Below are 19,249 nucleotides of genomic sequence, written 5' to 3'. Positions count from 1 at the left end.
GGAGCACACCCATGGCACAGCTCTTCCCAAAGACTGGTGTGCATCTTTTCCCTTAACTTGTCCAGCTCTAGGGGAAAAACCTCTGAATGTTGTGTTGGTGATTCCAATATCAGGAAATCATAGAATATTTTATGGGACCCACAAGGCTGCTCAAGTCCAGCTCCTGCCCAGGACACCCCAACAGTCCCACCCTGTGACTGAGTGTGCTCCAGATGCTCCTGGAGCTGTGTCAGCTGCTGCTCTGCCATTCCCGGGGGGTCTGTTCCAATGACCGTGCTCTGGATGAAGAACCTCTCCCTGATACCAGCCCCACCCTCCCGCCGGAGCTTCGGCCGTTCCCTCGCATCCCAGCCCTGACCAGCGGAGAAATCGGTGCCTTCTCTCCACTTCCCGGTGCAGCACAATCACCGGAGCCCCGGAGCGGTGTGCGCCGGGCCGGGGCCGTGCCCAGGCTGCCCCTCGCCGTTTGTCCCGGTGCGCGCTTTGTGCCGCGGGAGCGCGCACGGGCCCGGCCGCACCGCTCGCAGCCGCCGCCGCGGGGCGCTGGCGGCCGGGGGCGGGGCTGCGCCACGTGCCTCATGAATATTCAGCAGCGCCGCCGCCGATTGGCCGTCGCCCCCGGAAGCGGAGCGGGGGCCGAGCAGCTGACAGCAACATGGCGGCGGCGGCCGGGCGGCGTGGCGGGGGCTTGGGGCGGTCCCCCGCGCCCGTGAGGGACGTGCCGCCCGCCGGGGAGCTGGTGCGGCCCTCGGTGACAGAGCTGTCCCAAGTGCGGACCAACATCCTGTGCACCGTGCCCGGCTGCGGGAAGGTGCTGCCCAACAGCCCGGCCCTCAACATGCACCTCAGCAAGGCGCACCCGCTGCAGGTACCGCCGTGAGGCCGGGCCGGCCCCGCTCGGCCCCTCACCGTGCCGCCGTGGCTCTGGCTGGCGCAGCGCCGTGTTCCGCCCTGGGGCCTGCGGCCGGCTCGGGACCGGGCCCGGGGCCGGGGGGCGGCTGCGGTGTTGGCTGTGCTGGGTTTGGTTGGTAGTGAGGCTCAGGGGCGGTGTGGTTCCCACCCCGAGAAGGACCGGGATTCTTCCCGGAGGTTCTGAGACAGCTGGGATTGTTCAGCCTGGAATGGAGGGTGTGTGGGGTGACCTCATTGAGGCCTTCTGGTACCTGAAGGGAACTCCCAGGAAGGATGGGGACAGGAGCCTGGAGTGGCAGGACAAGGGAGACGGGTTCAAATGCAAAGAGTAGGTTTAGGTCAGATATTAGGGGGAAGTTCTTCACTGTGAGGATGGGAAGGCCGTGGCACAGGTTGCCCCATCCTTGGAAGTGTCCAAGGCCAGGTTGGACGGGGCTTGGAGCAACCTGGCATTGTGGAAGGTTTCCCTGCCCGTGGAGCAAGGTGATGTTCAAGGTCCCCTGTCAACCCAAACTATTCTGTGATTCCAGGTGGGAATAATGAAGTGATTCTCATTGTCTTTTGTTTAAATTTCCCCTCGTGAAAGGCCCTTGCAGGTCCCTGTATAAGTACAAAAGTGTGTATGTGAATGGGCTGGCCAGTTGTGTTGAGGATTCCTCTAAAATTGCTTACAGAAAATAACCAATTTTGCACATTTTTGTAAACATACCACAGGCAGTTAGGAGTTCTTTGGGACACAGCTTCTGTTGTTTTACTTGCTTATCACCAATCTTTCTGCAGTAAGACTTTAAAGCTCCACTTGTGAGGTGCTGTGCAAACATGCAGCATTTCCTAACCTTATCAGCTGGCAAACCATCTCCATCCCAACGCCGAGGGCTGTTATGCTGAGGTTTTGTTTGTTTTTTTTTTTTTTAAATGTCTGAGCTAAAAAAACCCTAGCAAAACAGATGGATGCCATTTTGGAAACAAGCCCTCATTTCCATAATACTCCTGAGCTAAGCATGTGCTGGGGGGGAGGAGAAGCACAGTTCAGCAGGCACACATTGAGAGTGGGCCTTTTGGAAAGATATCCTTGCTTTTCCCAAAATTGTGATGCCAAGTGTGCAAGGACAAATTGTATTCCTGGAAAACTTCGAGTGCAGCGTTCATAGCTGCATTCTGAAAGTGCAGCCTCGGTGGGGGAGCAATGAACATCCCTGTTCTGTGAAATGGCTGCAGAGTGAAACGTGGGTCACACGTGCTCCTTGGTGAGGAACAAACGGAAATAGTGTCGAGTGTACCTGCTGTCTTGTGTCCCTGGGATGTTTTCATTTCATTTCCTATACCAACCAACAGCTTCACTGTGTGTTATGTGTTAGATCTCACATGGCTGTGTGGGGAGGTACAGCAGAAGTTCCAAGTGCTCTTTAAGGTCAGCAGAGTCATTTTGGTTGGGAGCTGCTGCTCTGAGCGTGCAGTGCAGCTGGTGGGTTACATAACTCAGGCTATGATGGGTGAGCAAATGCTGCTTTCTCACCCAGCTTGCTGTTAGCCACCAGTGCTTGTAGAATTAGAGCAACTCCATGCACCTAATTACTGAAGCTGGGGATAGCTTGGAGTAAATACTGAAATGTGGATGAATGCAGACTTTCAGAAACTCCTTAAGTTGTTTCAAGAGCATTGTAATCGAGACTAAAACGTTGTTGAGGTTTAAGGGAGACAAAATATTTTAATACTGGTATTCCCTATTAAGAGGTAGCTGATTTCCCAGATAAAAAATATTTAGTAGATTGCATTTATTAGTGAAATATTAAAATAATGAAGAGGCAACTTGGCAAATGAGATGGTAAGGTGCTATTGAGGAAGGAGAGAACGCTCCTGAGGAGAAGAGAGGATGACTTGATTAATTTTCATTAATAAAAGTAGCACCAGTAGGATGTTTTTATATTAAAACCCAAGAGGGGTTGCAGTGGCAAAGAAAGGACATTTACATAGAGACTGCCCTGTAAAAACAGAGTCAAGTGCAGCAGTACCAGATTTTAATCTTGTGAAGTGATAGCAAACAGTTTGATCAGCTCTGGTTTGTAACAGAAATAACCTGAGGTGGGAAACACTTGCAAAATAATTTGGTCATACACGAATGAGCATTTAGGGTAAAGCTGCTGTGAAAAGGGCAATCCTGAAATATGGCAGGGGGATATTCTGTGTCAGTACTGTAGAATCTGGTTCAAATGAGTTTAAATGAACCAGGAGATGTATAGAAAATAACTGCTAAGGGTGAATAATGGCAAGTGTTTCTGACAAAGGGAAATTAGAAAAATTTGGCTTATTTTGCCTAACAAAGAAAATATGAAATGTTGGTATATACTTTTTTTGGCTCCTTGACAGAGGATAAGCTAATTAGAAAAATGAGAGCAGTGGATATAAACTTGAATTTTTAATTATAATTCTTTGGTATTTTGGCTGTATTATTTTATGGGAAGAAGGGGAACTAGATGAGTTTAGTTTAAAATGAAGCTAGAAAAGCTGATGTAAGGGAGAGGATTCTGTGGATTACTGTGATAACTGGGAGGCTGTAGTCAGTGTGAACTGGAAGGGGAGCACACCCTTGGGGTGAGTTACTCAGATACTGCACTACCACAATGGTTGTTATAAGAATAAATGCACTTCTCTCCTTGTCCTATTTAATAAAGAAATGACTGAACTTCTGCTGCAAAACCCCCATGTTTTAAATGGTTGACTACAGTCTACTGCAGCATCATTTCAGATTAATCCTTTGGAGTAAGCCTTTCTGGGGCAGGAAAGTGAGACGTCACCAAGTTCACCTTGACTCAGTCTGCAGCAGGGACTGTTAATTCCTGCCTTCCCAGCTGGTGTCACCAGCCATGGCAGGGTTCCTTGCACTGCAAGAGTCTGCACTGGGAGAAGTTCATTGCACCAATACCTGCCAATAATTGTGGTGGGTGGTTGTTGTAGAAATGTGGGACAGAAAATCAGATGGGTAAGGAAGGAATCTGTGAGAATGTCTGAAACAGGTCTGGCCAGGTGGGCTTTGAGAAGATGCAGGATTAACCATTTACAGCCACAAGGACTTGGGAAAGGTCAAAGCAGGATTACTGTCCATAAACAATATCTTATATGTGTAGAGTATGTCCCAGCCTGTCACAACTAATGTGTTGTGGTCTCTGCCACTAAAGGCTGTGTTCCAGCTGTTAAAAAGGCATTTTGCTGGTGTCTGTAAAGCTTTTAAACACTTGGTGTTATTCTACACCTTAGTGTTTCAGTCATTTTAAATAACCTGACTGAGGTTTACCTGTCAAGTGGCTGAACATGTTTCCCATATTGCCCTGTCAGTTGTTGGGTTGTGATGTTAAATGTAACACATTAAATAACTTTATTTAGGAATAAGTAACTCTAATTGCCAGTTACTCAGCATGTTGGTATCATCTGCAGTGGGAGAGGCCAAGCTTTGACTTAAAGGCAGATCTTCTTTTTTCATGAGGACTTTAACATGTGGTGAAAGTGTTCTGTGTAAGGTCAGGGTTAAAAAGTGGAATTGGGGCTGGAGCAGCTAGATTTCTTTGTGTCATGTTCCTGTTTAGGGCAGTGGCTCTAGGAGGTACAACAATAGTCCCAGTGATGATTCAGCAGAGATAGAACAGGCCTGTTTGTGAATGGGCTGTCCACAGGGAAAACTGCTGTACAAGGTGCTTAGAAGGTAAAAATGTTACATGAAAACTCCCTTTTTAGAGACTTCTTCCGGGTTTTCTTGATATGGCAGGTGATCATTTTGGTCAAGAGGCTCTAAACATTGCTTGAGTCTGATATGTCATTGATAAACATGAACTTGTCACAATGGCAGCAAGTAGCAGTGTTGTGTGGAAATACAACTGAAATGTTGCTTGAAGGGATTACATTTTACAGATTATTTTAGCTTAAAAGGTGATTTGAGGGAATACAAGATCATTGAAATATCCCACTCCCCAGCTTCCTGAGGTGTAAATGGACTTCAGAAGCAAGGCCTGGGTGGCTGAGGACAGCAGTGCTGGGCTGTGAGTAACTGCAGCTGGGTGAGGTGGGGGTGTGGGCAGTGAAGCCCTTTGGGCCCTGGCACTGAGGTGCACTCTTGGTTTGCCTCACGCTGGGAGGGCTGCTGTGCTTTGTGCATTCTCTGTGTTTGGTGTAACTGGGTAAACAGCACCAGCTGGAGATCAGAGATCAGAGGTACTGGTGTGAAATCAGCCTTCCATTACTGACTGTGCTCACTGTCCTCCTGCTAAGGAAAATCAGGTGCACAGTTCAAACAGGGCATGGTCCCATTTCTTCCCTGAAAAATCATCTTGGGGATGCCATCATGGACTGCACTAACTGCCTCTGGGGACTGTGTTTGGCTCCAGTTCAGCCTCAGCATGGAAGGACACTCACAGCTACTCTGAGCATCAGATTTTAAATAGTTCACTTTTAAGTTTTTGCTTAGACACAGATGCCTGATGCTTCCACTGAGACCCTTTCAGCTAGGGTATATCTTGAGGTATATGACTTGTCTGGTTTCCATGCCAGTGTCCTCAGCAGGAAGGGATTCTATGTGGTTGAACATCTGGACAATCTCACTGGTATGTCCTTCTTGTATGTACTTGGAGGTCCTCTTTGAGCAAGTTGTGTTGTTTTCTTCATGTGAGGGTCAGTGAGACAGCTCACATGGAAAGCCTGGAGAGATTGGTCACTCAGTGTTTGGAGGGTCAGAATTACCATACCAGTTGTTTCATAGACTTTAGTGAGATTTGGTTCATGATCTACATTAAGTGGCAGAGCATACTTGGCAGTTTTCATTTTTATTACAAGTAAACTCTATAAACAGTGCTAACAGAATTCCAGCATCAAGGAAGTTGTGTTTCAGTGACTGATCTTAATGGAGCTTCACATTCTGAGCTGCTAACAAGTAAAACCACATTGAATCAGCAGTCTAGGGTAGTATCTGTATGGAAATTTTTTTTTTTGCTGAAATAACAGGAAACATGGGCCAGGGAGTGTCTTGGTAAAAGTAAATAGCACAGTACCACTGCTCCATAGAGCTTGTTGTAATTGCACCTGGTAATTTTGATGGGGTATTTGCAAAGTGGCATCCATTCAGGGCAAAAATTCCATTTGAACTTTCAAATCACATGAGAAAGTGCCTCCAACTCAATGAGATATGTAAACTCAATGAGCCATAGTTGATGTTTATTCTGAATGTTGTCTTGAATATGGAAACCTGTAGAATTGTCAACCTCACGACTGGTTCTTTTTCAGGATGGAAAACTGAATGCACCAATAAGGAAGGGTTTGAAAACTTCACAGAAATTCTACTGCTGTCCTATTGAAGGCTGCCCTAGAGGACCAAACAGACCATTTTCCCAATTTTCTCTTGTAAAACAGGTATTCCTGTTTCCTGAAGTATTTTCACACGGATTTAGTCCTGTCTCTACTTCAGAGAATGTGCACTTTTGCATACAGATACGAGCATAACCTCTCAGCACATGGCAGAAGTTAGAGAACAAGTGCACATGTGATTCATGAGTTTGCAAGTTTGCATGTTTATATTTGAGGACTTGAACCTTTTGATCAGACAGATGCCAGTATGTTCTTCTAAACTAGATCAGAGCCCCTCTCCACAAATGAAATAGATGGAGAAAGATTAAAGAAGAGGGGGGAAAAAATCTCAGTAGCAACTGATGAAGGTTTGAACTGTGGCTGATGCTTTTACCTGCTTTTTTCAAGTGGTCAAGGATTAAGAGCTTTTCTCTGCTTTAATACCAAAATGCATTTGTTTACTAGTTAACCTGTTTAAGGAAACATCTAAGACTTGTTTCTGCCTTAGTGAGCAAAAAGAGCCCTGTGCTGCACTTGGTTACCTGTGCTGAGCTGGGGTTACCTGGAGGAGCTGAGTGGCTGGCACTTGGTGCCATAGATGAAAAGGAAAAATTCTGGTGTTTGCTCTGGTGTTGACCTGTATGACTTGAGATTATTTGCTCACTTGTACATCCTCAGGAGTGTGCACATGTTGCAGCACAACCTTACTGTGCTCTTTGGGCAAGGTTGATCTGTAGATTTATTGATGTCCACAGGAATCCTTCAATGGCATTAGAATGGGGAGATGTTTATCTGTGCTTTTAAGATGCATGTAGTATCAGCAGATTTGCAAACTTCACATTCTCTCTATTGACTTCTATAAATTTATTTGTAGTAGCACTTAAAAAAATAATTGCTACACTACAGTGCTACTTAGCAACTAAAAAATTGCAGATATTTTCTTCCCTAACCATGATTTTCTTCTTTTAATCTTCACTGAATGCTAATGTTTACTTTCCCTTGTGTATTCTAGCACTTTATGAAAATGCATGCTGAAAAGAAGCACAAATGTGATAAATGTAGTAACTCCTATGGCACAGAATGGTATCTGAAACGGCACATAGAGGTCTGTGGCAAGACTTTCCAGTGTACTTGTGGGTGCCCTTATGCCAGCAGAACAGCATTACTGTCTCACATTTACAGAACTGGCCATGAAATCCCTGCAGAACACAGGTAAAAGTGAAGCAGTGAAAAAATGCTAATTCATCACCAAGTCCTGTGTGTCTCATGTGCTGCCTTTTTGTCTCCTTTCTGTTAATTAAATAGGAAATTAGGACATGTTGTTTGAGCAGTTTGCAGTTTCTTTGTTGCTTTTAGGAGTTTCTGTTTTGTGGAAGGCAGTGGTGGTCATCTAATCAGTAAGATCTGGTTTCCCTACAGAGAAAACAAAAAGTACTGATGACACTGCAGTGCTTGGCATAAATGGTGGTGGTTCTTGTTGCATCTGCTTTTCCAGTTCTGTGAGAGTAGAAGTGATTTGGAGATATTTATAGCTGGTAACTGAGGTGTGGAATGCAGCTCAGGTTACTTTCTTGTACAGTCTAGTCATTGTTGCAGTTGTTAGCGGATGTATTTTTTACCATCTATGTTTAGATTTATAGTTTCAATATATCCATATATTTCATACAGGGCAATCTACTTTCTGAAGCCTAGCCTGTCTTTGAGGTTCAGCTGCTGCAAAGTTTAAGTTTTGTGTGAAGAATTGCTATTTTTTATCTTCTATTTCCATGAGAGACCATTACCTGTACACATATTGTAAGAGCTCTGTCCCTTCAGGGCTCAGTCTGAGTCAGTGTCAAAATAATACATTACAAGTCTTCAAATCAGTGTGCTTAATGTGAGAGGGGAATACACCATCTAAACTTGGACATCCATTTGAAAATAGGTCTCTATAAGGGGTAGTATTTATTCTTACTTAAAATGAGAGAGTGAGGAATGACATTTAGCAAAATTGAACTTCATGGAGTCTTTTTATGCTTTAATCTGGATTAATTGTCTTCTCGTGTCCAACCTCATCTGTGACTTCAGTTGATATTTTCAATGCAGTGACTCAAAAGAATGGAAGGCAGATGTTCTGTGTTGGAAAGAAGTATAAATTATTGATCTCATGTTCACAGGGATCCTCCTAGTAAGAAAAGGAAAATGGAGTCCTCTGTTCATAATCAGCAGTTGGCAGAGAAGGCCAACGAAGCATTCAGCAATACCCACAGTTCTGCTCCTGGCACTCAGGAATTGGAGTCCTCTGAAGTGAAAATAGCAGCCTCTCTTGAAGGCTCCTGCAGTTCTAACTTCACAAACCAAATGCAGCCAAAATGTGCACCAAAGATGCTTTTACCCAAGCCCAAGGTGGCTTTGGTTAAACTTCCAGTGATGCAGGTTGCTCACTTGCCTGTGTATGTATCTGCAACAGACTCTTCTGTCAAACCTGCTGTAGTGGCTGTTGATAACCAAGGTTCTGTTGTAAGTACTGTTCATTTACTGCCTCAGTCTATAGGAATCCTGATTCCAGCCCTGGAGGCAGAAACACTTGTATTTAAAGACACTATGCCTGTTTCAAAGGTGACAGCTTCTGGTGATCGGGAACCAGTAAGTACTGGTGTGCAAGTTGAATTGGACAAGGTGACATCAAATAACCCAGGACAAGAGCTGGGGAATGTTTGTCACAAGAACAAAATTTCTTCAATAAATATACAGACTGACTTATCTTACATCTCCCAGAGCTTTGTACCAGCTGCAGCCTGGACTCCCAATTCTTCTGTGTCCTCTTGTTCTCAGACAGATCTGTCATTCAGTTCCCAGGTCTCTTTGCCCATCAGTGTGCAGACACAGACACTGCTGCCTGCTTCCAAGCTGACTTCTTCCATAGCTGCTCAGACTGATGCTTTCAGCCAGGGCTGCTTTCCAACGTGTGGCATTTCCAGAGAGACTCAAACCAGCAGGACACAGGACTGCATTGATGGAAGGGTACAGATGGACCAGGCTGTAATGTGCAGTGACATTTTTGACAATGTTCCTTCATCATACAATGTTTCTACTCACATTGAACTTCCAGAAAACAATTTAATGCCTGCAAATATAGATCAAACCTTGCTGCAGAGAAGTAGTTGCAAGAGCCTGAATCAGGATACAGTTAAGTCTGAATCCCTTATCAGCTTCAATACACAGACTAATATACTTCCACCTCAAAATACAACAGATAATCAAACCCAGACAATGGACCTGCTAAGTGATCTGGAAAACATTTTTTCAGGAAACATGTCTGGCCAGACCCTGGATAATCGTGGCCTTTTGTCTGAGACAAGTTCTAATGCTGACACTCATCTTCCATCTGCTCCATCACAGAGCACAGGGATAGACTTCGACATTGAAGAGTTCTTTTCAGCATCCAACATCCAAACTCAGACTGAAGAGAGTGAGCTTGGTACCCTGAACTCTGAGCCAGTTTTGGAGTCACTGGACATTGAAACCCAGACTGATTTCTTATTTTCAGATAGTGCCACTCAATCCTATAACTGCCGAGGCAATTCTAACTTCTTAGGTTTGGAGATGTTTGATACACAGACCCAGACAGACTTGAATTTCTTTTTGGACAGTACTACCCATCTGCCTTTAGGAAGTATTCTGAAACAGTCCAGTTTCTCGATGAGCACTGACTCATCTGATACAGAAACGCAGACAGAAGTATATATGGCTTCTAAAAACACACCTGCTCAGAATATTGAAAGCAAAGTCCAGCTCAGCAGTGCTGAGACCCAGACTATGGATAGCTGCTTTGAGAATCTGGGGAGTTTATTCCTTACCAGCAATGAAACACAGACAGCAATGGATGACTTCCTTCTGGCTGACTTAGCCTGGAATACAATGGAGTCCCAGTTCAGTTCAGTAGAAACACAGACCTGTGAAGAGCTGTGCTCCTTGTTCCAGAGCTCTGACAAGCCCAGCCACTGAGTGCTACATAATAGAACTGTTTCTTGTGGTTTGAATTTAACTTATTGGGGTGGGAGAGATGGCTTTACCAAGTGATCCACTTTGCATTATTGAATGTACTTGTCACGAGCAGTTGACCTAAGAGACTTTTCATGCTGAAGGTACTCTATTGAATATGTAACTTTACATAAACTATGTGTGTATAAATAGAGGGGAAAGGGGGGGCTGTAACATGTTAATGTACATTTGAACCTTAAAAAATTATGTGGTGCCTATGTTTTTTCCTCAAATTTCTTTACGAAGCTGTTACTGCTTTCATCTAAGTGGAAGAACTTTTAAAGTTGTTCTCTATCTCTCTCTCTCTATTCCTGGCTTCCATGCAGGGTTCCAATGTGCTGGACCAAAACCCTGAGCTGTTCAGTTGAGATGCTTCCCTGAACTTACGGGGGAGGATTCTATTAGTGTAAGCTACTTCTGTTTACTTTTTTTAGTAGCTTGTATTTTAAATCCGGCATGAACATAATCAGCCCTATTGTCTTCTTTTACTTTATGCCTTCACAGCTCTTTCTCCTGCATAAGCTGACATTTTCCAAATACCTGTCCAACACACTAGACACATAGAGATTCTTGAATTGTTGAAAATATTTATTATTAAACAAGTGTGTACAAAGCAGTATTTTTTTTTTCCCTGAGTGGCACTGATGCTCTTTGAAGGGTAGGAAAAGAACTTGGAATTCATAATTGTAGGGAAAATTAGTATGTTGTCCTTTTAGCTAGTGTAATACATGGGACTAACATTTTTTAGAGTCTTCAGAAGGGATTTGCTTAAATTATTTCTGTCTTGAAGATGCAAATGTTACAATGTGTGTGCCTCAGAGACTGGAATCATTTGGTTTTGCTGAAATTCTCCTAGCTTTATTGAGATACAAGTTCAGAAATGTTACAGTGGTTTACTACCTTAAGAGAAATCTTTAAAAATGGACAATTAAATTCCTTAAAACACTCACCTTGACTTCTGGTTTTGGACTTCCTGCTTCCAAAAAGAGTTGGAATCCATTCAGCAGAGCTGGGAGATCAGCTCACAGAAGCCCTTTCACAACAGCTCTATCTTGCTTTTGCACTTTGATCTGCAGCCTTCAGTTCCTGCAGCTTTCACAATTTCCCAGAGTATAGTCAAACTCACACAAACTGATTTTTCAGAGAAGCAGCATATGACCTCTTGGCACCTTTTTTTTAATGTTTTGGTTGCCCCTCACGCCACTGTTTGCAGTATTTTCATTTACATTAAGCCAGTTGTGAATGTATGTTGGAATTTGGCCTTAAGTAATTTTTATCTCTTACTATATCTGTGAAATGTAGGCCTCTGGTCTTGTACTGGACAGGTTTTAGTTTTACTGTAACCTTAAAGGAAAACTCTTTGTGTCAAATTCCTGAGCCTGTAACAGACTTTACTCCTCCATTGTCAGAGGAGAGGTATTGGCTGCATATTTACTGTGCAGCCCAGCAGCAAATGTATGTCCAAGCCTTAGGTTTTGAGGACTACCTGTGCTTTGTGTTGCATATTCTCAGTTCAAGGATGTGGGAGTTAAATTACTCATCCATTGCAGCCAGTTTGTTTTTGTTGCAGATGAGCAATACCTTTCTTTTTTCCTTTTTTTTCCTTTGTCTTTTCTTAATACTCTTTATATTGCTGTGGTGAGTGTCTTTACTGAAATAATCTCTTCAGATTCATCGTGAAACTCATATTTGCCTCCTGAAAACTGTGTTGCCTGTTTGATTTTTCAACATTTCTAGGTATGATTTCAGACACTTGCAGTCTGGCTGAAGAAACTGCAGAACAGAATCTTGCAGTTCCTCAGGAGAAAGTCACTGCTGTGGGGAATGCCCCCAGCTTTCACAGTGTCTGTAGAGTTCTCATCTCAAGGGTGGGATATATTTTAAAAAGGAAGGCCTCACTTGTAATTTTGTTTCTTGTGAAGATGACTGACTCATATTTACTTGCCTACTTTGAAACTGAGATATAAGATAAAGAACAAAATTAAATTAATTTATTCTATTGCAATATCTTTCTGGTAATGTTGCAACTTTTCTTCTCCTTCCTTCCCCTGGCTGGAATACCAGAGAATGCTTCTTCATACCCTGATTTGTGTGTTTGCCATGTGCAAGTTGTCTGTACTGACACGGGAAAGTGAGGCAGTCACTATAAACCTGGTTTGGGAAAAGGGTATTTTCCACAGCTCTAGAAGCTGTTCATTACCTCTGGATTTAGAAAGTCAGCCTTTACTCTGCAGGAGAAGGAATCTTGGGTGCTGAGGAGCAGAATTACTGAAGGGTTTGAATTGTAGCCATCTGAGAGAACAGCGAGGTTTAAAGTACTTTGAAACTAATTTACAAATTAGAGTGATAATTACCATGTTACTGTGTAAGCCAAAGCCCTTAGCATCAGGGACTGTCAGGAAAAGACCCAAAAGTTTGTGTGGACAAAATCTTACAATGTAATCATTACCCACTTATTATAGTTTTTAATTAAAAGTCTTTTTGAGCTTTGTGTATTTTATTAGAACATTCAAATCACAATCCTTTCACTCATTTATTTGTTTAAAACAATTTGCATTTTGATTAGGTGAACACAGTACTACAGCATGAAGTCATTTACTGAAAGTGCAGTGTTAAGAAATTATTAAATGTCTGCACTGTCTTAGGAAAGATGAAATCAACTTCTGACCAAAATTTACTTCTTTCTTCACTGATTTGGTTCTCCATAAATTATTCATTAAAGTCGTAATAAAACTATTCATTCAAAAACAGGTTTGGATCATGTATGTCTGGCATACGTCACTCAGTTTGGATTTATTAAGTACTTTTGTGAAAATGTGAGGACTGCAGCCAGACTTCATAGTTTGGTGAATCCACAGAAAACTTCATGAAACACTGTTGCTGAATATTACAAATTCTTCGTATTTAAACAAATTTTGAAAAAGGCTGATTTTCTATTTTTGCCTTTGTTATAAAATAAACTTCAGACACAACTATTTCTGGGTAGAACTAAAATGATACTTATCTCCCTTTTTCTGCAGTTTGTCTCTGATTTGATTTTCAAGGCACTGTAAGTATTGGTCAGCAGTGACTTACTGTCTCACTCTCTTTTGTATCCTCTATTGCCATTAGAGCTGCTATACAGAAAGTAACATCAGATTCTCTGTAGCCTCTTAGCACATTTTTTTATTTGGAAGTGATACTAATGTTATGTGTACTTACCCTTTGTGTTTCTGCTTAATTCTGTTAAGCTGTGATTGCTGGATCTTGATCTGGATGCCTGTGTAACACTATTATAAAACTGAATTAGTACTTTTGTAGTTTCATTTGTGCTTTTCTTTAATATATCAAGAGTCAAACAAAAGAAACAGCAGATTTGGAACTTGCACTCTGTGAGAACATAAGCACAAATAAGCTGAAAAAATGAAAGGTCTGTCTTGTTGCCTTCCATATTTGTTTGTCAGAATGCTGAAAGTTTGTCTGACAGTAGATGTTTCCTCTTCTTACAGCTTTATTTGTGTCTATTTCTGCTAATACACCTGTAAATACTTTTTGTTGTGGGTAGGGAGGGAGTCCTCCCCAAAACTTTGTGTTGGCCTAGAAAAATTGGTAGTTTTAAGTCAGAGTTTGCTAATGCTACATATTCTTAGTTATGCGAAGCTGCTTGAGTTTAGAAAATTCTCATTTCCAAAGGATATGAAAGCATTAAAAAATGTGTAAATACTTGCAGCTGTGAATTAAACAGCTGTAAAAGAAAACTTGTGAAACCTCGTTTTGTTTTGAACAACTTGATCAGTGTCTGTAAGTTAATGTATGTAATTAACTCCTTAGAAATTTTTATTTCAAGGCACAATACACAGTTTTTTTCAGTTGGAAACAAGAGGCTGAATTTCCCTGTTAATCATATGGACCCCAGTTGTGTAGGAGCAAGAGAACAAAAAATGATGGCTGCCTTCCACTGTTGTAAATCCTTATGCTGCTAAGATGTGAATTGATTTTTTTGTGAGGTTGGGTAGAAATGTAAGAGTTGACAGGACTGGGGGCCTGGGGGGCTAGAGGGAGTTTAATAGCCTTTTAAATGTAGGGAAATTTAGTAGAACTGATACTGAATCAACATAGGGTGCTGAACTTGCAAAAGAACATGTTCCTGAAATGGCAACTCTGAGTGAACCAAATGTGCTTGCCTTTATCATTAAGGTTGTACAGCTTCCTTTGCTTTAATATGTTTCTGACATGTGCTGATTTTTTAAACATGATCTTAATGTACCATTTACTGTTCCAAATACATTCACACCAAACTGTTGGTAACGTTCTGGGCCTTGCAAGCTTTTTCATTCCTGTTTGGTTTAAGGTGCTGCTATGCTTGTGTCCTGGTAGGATGGGCCTCCAGTAACCAGGCTGCCATTGAGAACAGGAACACTGTGAGGATTTGGCTGTTTAATGGTAGCAAACCAGTGTATGGTGCAATCATGCATCTTCTGTTTCTGTTGTTGTTGTTTATTAAGAGTTGATGTGAATTTAAACGCGTGCAAGAAGGACTTGCTGCTTAGAACAGGACTGAATTCTCTTGTTTCAAGTGCCATTGCTATGCAATGAACAGAACTCGGCGCTCAGCCCCACGGTCAGGGTGAGGAATGTTTGTGTCTGTGTGTGTGACTGCACTGGAAACGTAACCAGACAGCCTGGAGTGGTGGAAACGCCTCAAGGAACTGCTGGGTTAAATAACAGAAGTCCCTTTACTTGTGACCATTTTTCATATGCTGGCTTTACAGCACCTGCAACAACTAGCTGTGGAATATAATAGATGGCTTGTGGTGATGCCAGCTCTACATTTCACAACATCCAGTGCTTTACATGCTTCAAGCACCTGCATGCAGAGCTAGGTTGACAGTACCTCTATCTACAGACATTTGCAAGTGCATCTCTGATAAAGCTAGGTATGAAATATGGCCATATCTTTACAGCTTAAAGACTTCAACACCTGATAACAATCTCATTTAAGTTTGTAATTATTTGCAATGAATGAGTAATAAATCTCATGTGGGTGAGTCTTTCCCAAAGTGTGTGTGAGTTAATCTCAGCAAGGCTGAGAAATGTCCTTAAAATATTTTTCTTTTCATTGCTGGTGGGATTTTTTTTATTTAGTGGACAAATCTAGTTTTCAAAGGATGTTCATGTTTAATTCTTGCTATTTAAGCCAGTAAACTTGCAGTGACCAGACAAAATCAAGCATTCATTTCTTAGACCTATTTTACAAGTGACAATCCCAAAGAAGGAATGTTGTCCTAGTAACTGTGAAACTTGTAATTACATTATTGCATGCAGAGAAAACCTTGTGCCAAAATACTGTTTCATATTTCCCTCTGTTGGAAACTGAAGTGTTACACAAAGCTACTAGTAAGTTATTCACAAGTATTGAAATGTTTTGTTCACAAATGAAGCACTTATTCAGTCCTGTAAATTATACATATTTTGGAATAAAGTTAACTTCAATCATTTTTTGCCTTCTGTTTTAATGGCCATGACCTCTCCCTGCCCAGGCCTGGGTGGGGGATCCAGTACCAGTGGCAAGTACCACCCATTGCTCCTGAACATCTTAGTTTAGTTTACAAAATCTCTACCAACTGAAAAGCTTTCAAAATGTATCCTACAATGTCAGTTCTTGATCTCTGGAGGTGCAGAAAGCTTCACTATCTTACACCTCTCGTCAGCACAAAATGTAATCTTTGCCTTTTACCTGCAGTGGAATGGGAACTTCTGCAGTTTCAGCTCTGTGGCAGATGCCTCATCTCTACAACAGACTCTCAGGACAGGGCTCCTTTGCTTTCTTCCTCAACCTTACCATCCACCCCTCCTGTAGGGGTGATTTAAGATCTCTAGTAGAAATTCACCTGCAATATGATGGTTGGTGTTCAAGGAACTCTATTCTACTCCTTATTATTTTGTAATGTATTTTATTTAACTGAGAAAATATTTTTTGCTACTGTAAATATTAAAATAATGCCCAACCCTAGAGTGGGTTGATTTGAGCCTGTCTCATACTCTGTCCTGTTTCTTCCTGCACAGCTCCCATGCTTAGTGGTGATCCCAACATTTTCTGTTAGTTGGAGGATATAAAATGCTGATTTTTGGTGTTACCTGTAAGTCTTGCCTGTGTGATTCAGAGGAGGTGAATGAGCAGAAGCCTCGTGGCTGAAGGTTCATCAGCACTGTTCCTTCAGCTGCAGTCATGGGTGGAGCATTCCCTGATGGACAGCAGGGGGCTGCTGTTCAGCCCCATCACAGCCTGAGGTAATCATTTGCAAACAGCAGCATCCAGGTATTTCCAGAGGAGAAGAGGAGATATTTCCAAATGGGAAGATGTCATAAATATCTAGAAACTAAATTCCTGTTTGGACCATTTAAAATCATGGAACAGTCAGATGTGTAAGATCCTTCTGGAGTAACAGCCCTATTCCATCATAGGGGTGGTTCTGCTTTAGATTTGGTTGTTGTTTCAGGCTTTTCATCATTTAGAATGGATTTGACTTATAGGCAGAAATCAGCTATTTGACAGACTGCACCTCTGGAAACTTTCCCAAATAGTAGACAGTCCAAAAGGCAGGAAAAACTAACTCTTGACTGAGAACAGATTAAGTGGCTGTTCAGAGATAGGGAAGCCCCATGTATTTTGAAACTACTTTCTTGCCTGCTGTTGCTGAGAATTTTGCTGGCAGTGAAATTGTTCCTGACTGGTTTGGGTTTAGTTCCTGAATTTCTTTCACTTGAAGAAATTTCATGCTGGCAAGCTGATTGTTTTCCATCAGAACAATGCATTGTCAGAGGCTGATTTTCTTTCTGGCTCCAGGATTTGACAGTGAATCCATCCTTCGGATGTTTGAACCTAAAACAATAAGAGAAAAATGTTGATTTAACTTTCAGGTGTTCCATCATTGCATTTCCACATTGTTGTCAACAATTCACATGTTTTGTTCTGGCACCTTGAATGGAGGAAGCCCTTCTGGCTGATCCAGCCTGTAAATTTGTTTCCTTTCCTTGAACAGGATTGGTGTTGTTCTTGAGAGAATTTAACACAAAAACAAGAAGCTGCTGTTTCCTCTGCTGGAAGAACCCAGAGTATTCAAAGGCACATAACTTGATTAAGTTTCGATGGCTGAAGTGTTGTGTATTTGTTTCTTTGTTATTTGTTCTAGGTCCTTAATCAGCAGCTTTTCTGGCCTTCTGCTGCAGGTCTTGTAGAATAATCTGTGGGTGTAGTCTGTGTTCTTGGATCAGGTTCTAGTAAAACCTCTGTCTAATCTGACAGTTTCAAAAAACACAGCAAAACTCTTACCTGGTATGAAACACTGGAAAACATGGAAATAATCTTTATAGTTTTTCCTGCAACTTTTTTTTTTCTTTTTATGTAGTTCTAAAAAACTGATTGTCTGCAATGGCTGCAATTTAAAATTAGTATAACAAACATCTTTGGCTTTACTTTCAATTGGTAATGCATTAATTTTTCAGCTTTCTCACTGAAGCAGCATTATTTTCAGTTGTCTGAATGGAAGAAATTATCTCCTTCTGGACTTTGAAAAATGTTTCTAGTTTCACAGCTAGATATATAGATATCTATCTATCTATAGATAGATCCTGCATTTTCTATTTGGTGGAGCATGCAACTGAAACAAGTATATATGAATTTCTTTATCTTGGGGCTATTTGTGAAGGATGTTTCTTCTATAGAGGTTGCATTTGTATCTAAATATGGAAAACAGATTAGAAAATATTTTACTATGAGGGAAAGGTACAAAGAAGGGAAGAAAATGGTCTGTTTTCTTCTAACGGTGAAAAAAAAAATAAAGTATGCAACAAGGTTATTTTTGGTTCTATAAAGTCATGAATTAGTGCCACTGAGACCATTTGCAGTTCATAGGAAGCCCTGTGGTTATTTTACAGCATGCTATGAAGACCGAGTCACAAGGACTCTTACCGGGAGATGGGATTTGGGGACATCCCTAAGTGCATTTTTTTCAGATACTTGTGTGAAGAGTTGTGTTAAAATTTCTAGGACTGAAAGAGTCCCAAACCTGCTTGCTGTTACTTAATCCTTGTTAAGAAAATTCAAACCTTCCAAGAAGTGCAGAATTATTTCTATAAGAAAAATAAATGCTCTTTGTCATTTTCTCCAGAAATGTGATGTATACATTAGGGTATTTTTTCTGCTTAAGAGTTAACAGACAGTTAATGCTTAATTAATAAAATTTTGTGTGAGCATCATCATCCTCTAAGGCAAATTCACAAGTTCATGAACATAGATAAACTCTTAAAATTCTATTTTCTTGTTAATGCCATGTCTTCATTTGGATCCCAATACTTTTTTTAAAAAAAGCAAAAACAAAACCCTAGAAACCAATACCCAAGCACAAAACACCCTTAACAAGTGTCATATGTCTTGTGTAGCAGAACTTTTAGCCTGCTTGAATTTACTCACTAATTTGACATCAAATATCCTTGATATAACTCTATGAATCAAAGAATTTTCACCTTAATAGATAAAGACTGCATAACCTGGTTGGTAAAGATAATATTTGACACAGAAATCAATACCATTGTTCTTTTATATACCTCAGGCACACTATCTGATTCTAATCTGGCACTTCTTGAGATGTGACTAAGATATTTTCTTGGGGAAATAAATAAAGTCTGAGTTAATCATCAGTGTGGGAAGGTATTTTTAAAGTAGAAGCATGCAGAACAACTGTATCACACAAGGCTTACAGACTGCCAGTGTAAATACCATTGTCACATTCATGTAGTCACATAAGATTATTAAATTTGGGGGTGATATTCTCATGTAACACCTACATAGTTCATCAGCTTCAGAGGAGCTGCATAAATGAGAGTAGCAGTTGACCTTTACAGTTCATGTACTGAGTCACAACTTCATCTCCAAAGCTGCTGTAACCGTAATGCACTTCGCCTTTACATCCATTTTATCTGCCTGCTAAATATAAACCTGTTCTGG

General features: G+C 41.5%; 1 protein-coding gene across 5 annotated transcripts; it reads left to right on the top strand.

The window, feature by feature from the left end:
* Positions 1-607: 607 nt before the first annotated feature.
* Positions 608-16,635, top strand: ATMIN (ATM interactor). 5 transcript variants are annotated; one of them, XR_012582397.1, is made up of 6 exons: positions 608-868; positions 6,181-6,306; positions 7,253-7,452; positions 8,397-10,367; positions 10,590-10,669; positions 13,284-16,635. XR_012582397.1 is itself a non-coding variant. In XM_074550811.1 (4 exons), the coding sequence occupies exons 1-4, from the start codon at positions 656-658 to the stop codon at positions 10,225-10,227; spliced, it is 2,370 nt and encodes a 789-aa protein (XP_074406912.1). In that variant the 5' UTR covers positions 608-655; the 3' UTR covers positions 10,228-16,635. The 5 variants fall into 5 exon arrangements, 1 of the variants encoding a protein (XP_074406912.1); XR_012582398.1 differs by lacking the exon at positions 10,590-10,669; XR_012582395.1 differs by having other exon boundaries at positions 10,590-16,635.
* Positions 16,636-19,249: the final 2,614 nt, after the last annotated feature.

The sequence above is a fragment of the Zonotrichia albicollis genome, chromosome 13, assembly GCF_047830755.1.
Source record: "Zonotrichia albicollis isolate bZonAlb1 chromosome 13, bZonAlb1.hap1, whole genome shotgun sequence".
NCBI lineage: Eukaryota > Metazoa > Chordata > Aves > Passeriformes > Passerellidae > Zonotrichia > Zonotrichia albicollis.
Note: the sequence above shows the minus strand (reverse complement) of the source record. Positions and strands in the feature narration are given on the sequence as shown.

Excerpts from the sequence above, each read along its gene's own strand:
- ATMIN (XM_074550811.1), top strand. The coding sequence starts at position 656 with ATGGCGGCGGCGGCCGGGCGGCGTGGCGGGGGCTTGGGGCGGTCCCCC. Across the intron at positions 6,307-7,252 it reads AATTTTCTCTTGTAAAACAG|CACTTTATGAAAATGCATGC; the intron begins GTATTCCTGTTT and ends TGTGTATTCTAG. Across the intron at positions 7,453-8,396 it reads GAAATCCCTGCAGAACACAG|GGATCCTCCTAGTAAGAAAA; the intron begins GTAAAAGTGAAG and ends TCATGTTCACAG.